We start from the raw sequence: 9,725 nt of genomic DNA, 5'->3' as shown, positions 1-9,725 counted from the left end.
AAAACTGCTCAGAGGTCAAGTAGGCAAAGTGGAAGTTATGCTCATTTCTCAAAAGAATCTGGAGGGAAGATGATGGAGAGGTTAGGTAGGCAAGTTTTTTTTGTTTTTATTTTGGGGTTGTTATTTTATAGAGATATATATATACACAGTGCAAGAGACTTGTTGTCTAAAGAAGTGGTACTACAGATGACAGAACTTACTCCCCTGCCACAAATGGAATACCTTGACCTCTCAGGTAAACTAAGCATACAAAAGTGGTAAGAATAAAAGGTGCATGTAAAACCAGCAGCAGTCTTATGTTTGGCTTTCCACTACTTCTGCAAGTTACTGTACATATATTACATCACTATTATAGAAATGGCACAGCCTCAGACACTTTCCACATTTTATTTACATTTTAAGACTAACTTTAATCTCAATCACATATCCATACATTTCCTTTGTTTCACTAAAACTTAAATGCATGGTTTATTAGAACAAAGACTGTAAACAAATATTTGCCATGTCCGATACATGTAACACACAGGAGCTGCTTAACAGAAATTAATCCCCCCCATTTTATAAATACAGGTATCAAAACAATCCTGAACATACTTTGTGACACTACTAGTAGTCGGCACCCACACCCTTGCAAAATTAAACAAGATGAGCAACGGTATTCACTGTACCTGCTACTTTAAAACAAATTTAACTGCAGCTCTTTTACTAAGCAAGATGGATAAAGCATGCCATTTATATTTTGCCTTCTCAAGAGATTATTTGCAGAAACATATATTATTCCACAGCAATCTGACACTTTCTGTCATGCTTTCATCTTGTAAAACCTGAATTCCAATTTTAGGCTATTTCAGGCTTATGCTTAAATGACAGTGCCTCGATAAGAGAAAAAAAAAAAATTGTGCTGCCTTTTTCTCCCATAGTGCCTGAAAACATATTGGGCATACATATATTATATATATTCTTACAAATGTCCAGGTCATGTATACCAGCTGAAATTCTTTTAATGTGTGGGTGTTTGCATTGTGAGATTTAATCAAGACATTAACATGAGTAGAAGGTTGTTGTTTTAAGACAGAAGTTTGAGAATCAGCTAAAATTAATTGTTGTAAGTTTGTCCCTCTGGAGGTTGTGGAAGCTTCATATTTTCTTTGGACATCATTAGACGTCTTAGCTCTTGAAGTACAACTTTAATGCTATAAGAATTTTGCCATTTTGCTAACACTGGTATGCTCCGTGCATCCACCTGGAAATAGAAGAGAGAGTTATAAGTTATGATGAAATACAAAATCTCTACGTAGATAACTGCTATTGACCTAACTGTTCTAAGAAAGGGTCTAAGCATTCTCTGACACTTTCTCTGTGGCATAAAGTCCCTGTGTTCATAAAATATTTTAAGGAAAACAATCATATACTTACACAGATACAGATTCTGCAATAAGATCCATGCAGGTGGACCCTTCCATCTGTGCTGATACTAGTATTAGTGAGAAGGAAAAGGGGGTGGGGGAGGAGGAGATCAGCGAACCATTCACTGCAAAACTGGAGCCGTATCTTGTAAAATTTATTAATTTGTTTCAAATTACCCCCCAAAAAGAAAAAAATAATCATCTTCATTATGCCAATACGTACACTTGGGTTTTCCTCAGTTCTTTAAAAGAACCTGCCACACAAGAGTCTGTAGAATAACTTTCTAAAGGAAAATTTCCCTTGTTTTTTCCTTGCTACAAGTATTGTTAGTGATTTATTTCACATCGATATTACATGATGCTTCTGATACGTAAAGAGTCACTACGTATACTAAGAAATGGCTTGAACTATTGAAATAACTCATTCATAATGTTTGGACATTTCTTAGTTCTTTGCATCCTTCTTACAGTAAGTCATCTTATGGAGCCGTGAAGATTACTGTACATCACTTACCAATTTGAATATGAACTGAAAGGAAAGGACATGGGACTTCTCCTATGCGTTTATAAAACCTGTGGGACAATTTACACAATTATATTATAACAGGGAGGTTTCCATAGGAAAGTCAGCAATTGAAAGTCAGCTTGGGAATTGTTTTGGCAGCAGGTAAGTCCTGGTCACCCAGCCCCTGCAAGGAGGAACTTCAGAAGACAGAGGGGCGTACAGGTGTGCAACTGCAAAGCAGGCCCATGGGCAGGAATAGGGCTATTGCATGCTACTGAATTTCATTGGCAGAGTAGCACAGGCAGCCCACATGGCTATAGAAGTGCTGGAAACCACTGCTTTATGATTAAGGCAGCATAAAACATCAAGAAGTTTCTTATCCCATCTTAATTTGGGCAAACTGAAAGAAAAAAACAACACTGGAATCAAAAATAAGAACGTTAAGACAGACGTTTTATTTCTAGATTGTTTGAAGTGAGGCTGTCTATTTTCAGAACACCAGATGAGACTAAACCTTTTTGCAGGAGGAAGCTGAGGCCAAGATTTAAACAACATGCTGGCTTGGGCAGCAATACTAACCCAAAAAACTTCTGCTCCCCCTCACAAGGCCCTGTTCCTTTAACAGTACTACTGCCTATCAGCTCAGGTGAACCATGAAATGTATGTGGAGCTACTTTCCGACTTGAATTGACAGAACCCATCCAGTTTAAAAAAACACCTTGGAAAGAAGTCCCTAAGCAGGATCCTTCATCCAATTCACAGCTCAGCACTATAAGCATTTCTCTTCACACAAATAATGTTCTGCTCTGAGTCAGGAACCCCTTTAAGTCAGCAGAGCTGCCAAAGACAGCATATCATCAAACTACAGTATGAAAGACAGTCAGATTACTTATTATCGCAAACATTAATAAATTTGGAAGAAAAAGGGCATCAAAAGGAAAGGTCCATTATGCAGCAAGATCATGCCAGTTTAAAATACGGATGAGTGTATGACCTAATCCAGAAAGGTTTTGAAACTAACACTGGTCAGACCATCATTGTAATTCCTGGACTGCTACTACTTCTTTTTTAAAGGGGTATTTGGTTTAATGTGGTAGGTAAGAGCCAGTATCAGAGCAGGATAATCCTTGCAACTGGAAGACAGGTTCTCTTTTCTTAAAAGGCAGACTATTAGATAAAACCAGCAGTGAGTAAAACGGAAATTCTGATGAGATCACCTGTGTTATCAAGTAGCAGCTTAAGTAAGGCATCATTTAGCCTGAATCTTTTTTCTGAGGTACCAAGCTCTTATAGATATCTCTTCCTCTCCAGTCCTTCTAGATAAGATTAAAGAAGGACACTCCAGAGTTTCTATCCAACGAGCTGGACCCAGCAAACTAGGAACAACATGAATTAATGTCAAAAGTTAGAATAGTAAATATCACACTACTCAAAATTGTTCTCCATATAGAAAATGCTATGCAAAATGCATGAGACCACCATTTTTCCTCATGGGGTCCTACAGAAAGAAGAAAAACTTCATGGGAGTTAAGTAACAGAAGAAATGAGGGCTCAGATCTTATGTTCCCTTAGCATATAGCTGCAGATGTTTAAGAGCTTATTTCCCCCCTCTCACATACAGACACACTTATTAACATTTGTTAGTACTTCTCTGCAGCTAACCTGACATCCTCTTCAATTTAGCAAAATGGAACAAAATGAGAGAGTACTCCCTGAATGCTTTGATTTAAGTCCTTTGGCAGACCAGTAGTTAAAAAATTTCCATCTTAGTCTGAATCACAATACTTTCTACTAAAGTGGCTGAGGAGAGATCACATTATGTGTCACTGACCTGCCAAAAAAAAAAAAAAAAAAAAAAATATCAATAATCTCCCTGAGAAAAATAAGAGGGAAAGAAGCCACAGTAAATGACTATCTAGGACAAGGTAATGGTTGAAACAGAAGATTTCCCAACCAGGAAAGATGTGCACTTAGGGGTGGAAGCCCATATGATAATAAACTGTTTTAGAAGACCACTGGTAAACCAACATGGATAAGAAGAAAAAGGTAGGTCTAGTTTTCTTTCTCAAACCTACCAAAATCTAAAATAATTATCTGTTCAGATAAAGACTGGGTTCGCAAAAAATGGCTGGAAAAACAGTTGCTCTGGAACTCCTCAAATGAACGTCTATCTTCAGCTTGGCAATTCTGCTTTCATATCATCTTCCTTCTCCTCAACTTTGCCTTTGTAGGCTCTCTCAAGCCTGGAGATCTGCCTCAGTTACAGCATATAGCAGTCAGTCACCAGTGCTGTTCAAACAATGCAATTCTACATACACTGGCTGTACTGGAATATGAAACCTGATCACTTACAAGTAAGCTCCTCCAGCTTTTCTTTCTTGGCTGGGAATTTGTAACAACAAACTCACAGACTGTAGACTCTGCTTTAATAACGTTATGAATGTTTTCTGAGTAAAGACTGCTGCAACATGACATTTTCATTGCTGTTTATCTCAAGTCTCTTTTCTGCAAGTCACCAACTTTTTTCATGACATCTCGCAGCAGTAAAGATTTTGACTCAGGTTCTGTTTTCTGTGTTGCAGAATTTATTTCTAAGTTAGTGCACAATAAATTCACTTTATGAAGAACAATGGTAAGAAATTCAGAAGAATGACACAAACTATGTTCAAATCACACAAAAGCAGTATGTAATATTCAAGGACACATCCTGGGACACAGAGGGAGAAGTTTCAAGGTCACATAAAAGCTAATAAAGCTGAAAACTGCAACCTGAAGACTATTTTATTCTGGGGGTATCTCACTGTAGATCCTTAAAGAACAGCAAGAGAAGCAATATGTATAATGCATAATTTTTTCTAAACAATTGAAATTAAAACAAATAATTTTACACAATGTTGCAAAGTATTCAGTGTTTATAATGTTCCCAATATCTTAACTTTAAGAAGTAGTAAACTGCTTAGTCTACAATAAACATACTCAAAGCTGTAACTGGACAACAGTTTACAGGTTTATAGCTGATAAAGTCCCAAGCGAGTTTAAAGGAAACAAGTATTTCCAGCTGTAAATGGTATCTAGATGAAAAAAAGCGATTGCAAATCCTGGAAGACAGACTGCTGAAGAGCACTCTCACAGATGCAAAAATCAGACATCCTCAAAAGACCATGGCAAAATAAATAGCACTTCAGAATGTAACCTGTGTTTTACCAATATAGGATACACAAGTCTCCAAGAGAAAAGACCCCGCAGCGTTAAGAATGATAATTTCAGTACAGTTTTACGACAGTAATGCCATTAGCACATAAAGGCATTTTGTTCAGCCCTACGTAAGTACTTGGACTAGCTTTTCTGAACTTAGTACCCTAATTCTGTATAGAAATGCAGTAGCTCCATAGGCAAATTGAAAAGCAGAAAACCACAAAAACTAACTTGCAGATAAGAAAAGGCAATTTAACAGGGTGACTCAGAGCATGTAAGTTTAGTCTTTTGAGATTAAATACTCTTGAAGTAGCCCTCTCCTTTCTTGCACTAAATTTATCGAACGGCAATCTCTGGGAGCCCTGAGGATATGCTGCTGATGGAAAAGTTACATATAAGCAAAACTCCTCTCTCAGAAAGATCAAACAAAAAGTCAGTAAACTTGTAACTGTCAGTATTAATAAATTAATGACACACAGGCACTTTTCATGCAAAGCGTAAAGGGACTTGTAAGTCAAGAAGGCCAAGAACCACTGCCAACAAGGCAGTACAAGACTAGCTTCTTTACAACCCTGATAACTCTAGCACATACCCATCTCCCCTCTCTACCATTCACAGTCCAACTTGAGAAATTATCACCCTCTGAACTCACGCTGGGGGCCCTACTTTCCTTAGGTGTTAACTGGCACACATGTTGTGTAAAGTGTACCTTAACAACATTACAAATGTTTTGAATAGTATGATAACACTGCTAGGACATGCAATTTCAGTGGCTGTTTCTCTCAGGTCTCTTTTCTGCAAGTAACCAACTTTTTCATGACATCTACAAGCAATGTGATGACAAGCTGGCCACATGTCAAAAAACAGGGTGCACGCAGAAGCATGGATAGTAGAGCTTGTCTGAAGATGAAACCCTGTCATTCATTCAAAGAATGCAGCTGTCCTGGTTTCAGCTGGGATAGAGTTAATTGTCTTCCTAGTAGCTGGTACAGTGCTATGTTTTGAGTTCAGTATGTGAAGAATGTTGATAACACGGGTGTTTTCAGTTGTTGCTAAGTAGTGTTTAGACTAAAGTCAAGGATTTTTCAGCTTCTCAAGCCCAGCCAGCGAGAAAGCTGGAGGGGCACCAGAGGTTGGCACAGGACACAGCCAGGGCAGCTGACCCAAAGTGGCCAACGGTGTATTCCATACCATGGGACGTCCCATCCAGTATAGGAACTGGGGAGTGGGGGCGGGGAATCGCCGCTCGGGGACTGGCTGGGTGTTGGTCGGCGGGTGGTGAGCAATTGCCCTGCGCATCATTTGTACATTCCAATCCTTTTATTATTGCTGTTGTCATTTTATTAGTGTTATCATTATCATTATTAGTTTCTTCTTTTCTGTTCTATTAAACTGTTCTTATCTCAACCCACAAGTTTTACTTCTTTTCCTGATTTTCTCCCCCATCCCACTGGATGGGGGGGAGTGAGTGAGCGGCTGCGTGGTGCTTAGTTCCTGGCTGGGGTTAAACCATGACAGCAGCAAACCGCTTATGATCTATTAAGTGAAAGAGGATCAGAAAGTGGAAGAGTGGCTTGAAAGAAACAAGAAGGCACTAAAACAGGAAGCAGCAATGGGAACTGTTGCAGGATGCTGAACATGCCCCCTGGTTTATCTGACAGATTGTAGTGAACACAACTCTAGTGAGCACAACGAAGAAATAACCTAAAATGCAAGATATCAGGACAATGGACACATGAAAAATTACATAATGAATGTGTTTTAAATTCATTAGTTATGAAAACTGTTTTCATTAAAAATAATATCTAGTCCTATTTAAGTCCATTAAAAAGATAAGTTATGCATTTGCATAGCAAATCCTTCATAAGATATATTTGTTTATAGAACTGTTGCGGAAAAACTGAATGAAGGTTTTGTACAAGCTTATAAACTTATTAAACCCAAATTTTCCTGTAGTGATGATGGGATTTTAACACTGCTTTTAACATGACCAGGCATATTTCCTTGTCACAGTATTCACACTGCTTTTCAGCAAGCTGAGGGAGTGTAGACTTCTCCAAACAAAAGCTCAAGCCAAATGGCCCAGTAAACATGAGCATTCAGGCTCTGCAGGTCTGAGATTCCTCTTCCGGAAACCAACACCTATACTCTGAGGCATGCACAGATGAAGCAATGAGAGCATACTTCTGTAGTGATTCAGAGTAATACATGTTACTAGGGAGAGGTTTGAAAATAGTAATACAAACAAACCAAAAGCTCTGCTGCATCCAGATTGGCAGCTTTTGCTAGTCACAACCTCCTAATAAACACATATACTTAGGCAACAAGCCACAGTTGTGATGGAGGGCAACAGCTGGTTTTTAGATAGCAATTTTAGTAAGAACTTCAGGTAGAGTAAAATTGTTAGCTATGCAAGAAGTACCTCCAAATTAATTTTAGATTATTTCTGAAGTGTTAGTCCACTGGTTTTGGATGACTGGCTAGTACACCACCCTACCACCTACAACAGCTCAAATGAACCCCTGAGAACCTCTCCCTCTGCTACAGTCATTGAGATACTAAAGCTTCACATTTCAGTACTGTTAATTACACAAATGCAAGTCCATCTTTCTTTTAGATCTTGCAAAATATTTAAAATCCAAAGATGCTCTGACTCACAATTAAGTATTACCTTAACCGATTATTTTGCATTCACTAAAAACAAACGTACACACAGACAAGTGTAATATATTCTTCTACTTCCTGCTGATTATGCATATATCATTGTAAATACAAGATGGCTCACACCTCTTTTCACTGAGCAATGGGGTACCTCAGACTTAGTCACAGGATAAAAGTATCTAGTGAATAATGGAGTAACAAGCTTCCTCGAGCTGCTGTCATTGCTCATGTACTTGAATTCATCCCACTCTAAGTGCAGGATCAGTGAAAGTAACTTATGGCAAATTCATCTTTAAAATGAAAGTGATTACCATCTATATCAAAAGGTCTTAAGACTGAAGCTCAGAATCACCTTGGATTTGAATAAACCCAGTACAAAGAAAATAAGAGTTTAAATACATTGGTTCATTACAGGTAAGTTACTACATCCAGAGCAAGACTCATCAGTAATAACCTCCATTAATTAACGGAAACATCAGATGAAGTTTGTAATACTCCTGTTACAATATCAATCTAATCCTCTTTTACAAGAGCATTACAAGGGAAATACCTACACATGGCTTAAACACTTATTTTTTTTCTGTTCAAAACTAAAATCTTCAGCTTCATTTAAAAGAAACAACTGTTTCAATACTATAAATAATGCTCAACTCATTGATAAGCCACTAAGAGCCACTAACATATTGTAAATACCTAAAAATTTGAAGTAGTAGGCAACCAAAATTTGATTTAAACCAAATACTTATACTGTAAAATTTAAATATGAAAGCTCTGTCCAACATGCATATTCCTCACCTGGGTTTTTCACAGAAATAATTTATAGTACAGATTAATAACATGGTTGATCTTACCATTTCAACTTACCATTCCATTGGAATTATTAATTCCATTCATATTAATTTTAGTTACAAATCTAACTGTAGGAGGTGCTTCTGGATATTTAGGTCCACACTCTACTTTCAGACTGTATATTCTGTTTTCATAGTTTGTCTAGAAAGCAAAGAGACAGACTAATGCATCTTACTGAAACCTGAATATTAATAAATTAAAAGAACAAACAAAAACACAAAGCAAAGGCAAGAGGAATAAAGATTAAGAAATATGAAATAATTACAAATCTGTTAATATTACATACCAGTTGAATGTACCTGGATTACTGATTGATATTCCACTGTTTTGGTTATATTGATTACTTGATGAATATGTATAAATTACACTACTTACTGACTATACCATACAAAAGTTTTAACAGAATACAATTCTTCTTTTACTTCACATTTTCTATTATCCTTCCTACCCACCTGCATTCTCAATACAACTTTGGCACAGTAGGGGACTGAGAGAAAATCAATAATCTTTACCATTACCATTTTCCCCTGTAAAAAATTATCTAACACTGCAAAAAACTGGAAATGGAGAAAAATGAAGATGCCAATAACCCAACAGTTAAGACACAACCAAGAACAAGATGAAAATAGTATTTGCAAAAAACATATTCTGGAAGCAATTAACACTCCAGAAGATATCTAAAACTTCCATAGCTGAGGATTGCTTGGTTTATTAGAGTATTTATGAACTTTGGACAGTAAAGTGACAGCTAGTTTGCAGAAAGCATCACTCCAAAGTGACCATGGAACAGATCGTTCTAAATGCAAATATATTTTGAGAAAGCACAATTAAAATGAATATGGTTCTTTTTTTTAACCTTGTCAAGTGGGCCACGGACAATAAAAGGTATTAGTGGCTTTGCTGGTCACTGATGCACACACCTCTGCTCCAAAAGGAAGATAAACCCAGTTTCTACACCTGTCTTTCCACTGGCGTAACAGATACAGCTAACATGAATCAAAAGCAGTAACATGCCTCTCAGCTTTCCAAAAGAACATCTTTAAGCTGTTCTCCATTAGCCAGCTGTTATTCTCTCCAAGTAAAAGAATCAACCACACAGTCAAGTTATC

The 9,725-nt window shown here is 37.3% G+C and overlaps 1 protein-coding gene across 3 annotated transcripts in view; it reads right to left on the bottom strand.

Moving 5' to 3' along the window:
- Positions 1 to 439: 439 nt before the first annotated feature.
- Positions 440 to 9,725, bottom strand: part of UBE2V2 (ubiquitin conjugating enzyme E2 V2) — a 30,252-nt gene continuing 20,966 nt past the window's right edge. Inside the window, exons 3-5 of one of the 3 annotated variants that reach the window (XM_075023268.1) lie at positions 8,632 to 8,757; positions 1,417 to 1,474; positions 440 to 1,243 (exon numbers count right to left, since the gene is read on the bottom strand). In XM_075023268.1, coding sequence (XP_074879369.1) covers positions 1,194 to 1,243; positions 1,417 to 1,474; positions 8,632 to 8,757 — 234 coding nt within the window. In that variant the 3' untranslated portion in view covers positions 440 to 1,193. The remainder of the gene's footprint in view (positions 1,244 to 1,416; positions 1,475 to 8,631; positions 8,758 to 9,725) is intronic. The other 2 variants (XM_075023267.1, XM_075023269.1) reach the window with 2 other exon arrangements.

This window comes from Buteo buteo, chromosome 3 (assembly GCF_964188355.1).
Source record: "Buteo buteo chromosome 3, bButBut1.hap1.1, whole genome shotgun sequence".
NCBI lineage: Eukaryota > Metazoa > Chordata > Aves > Accipitriformes > Accipitridae > Buteo > Buteo buteo.
This window is presented reverse-complemented; position numbering and strand designations above follow the sequence as displayed.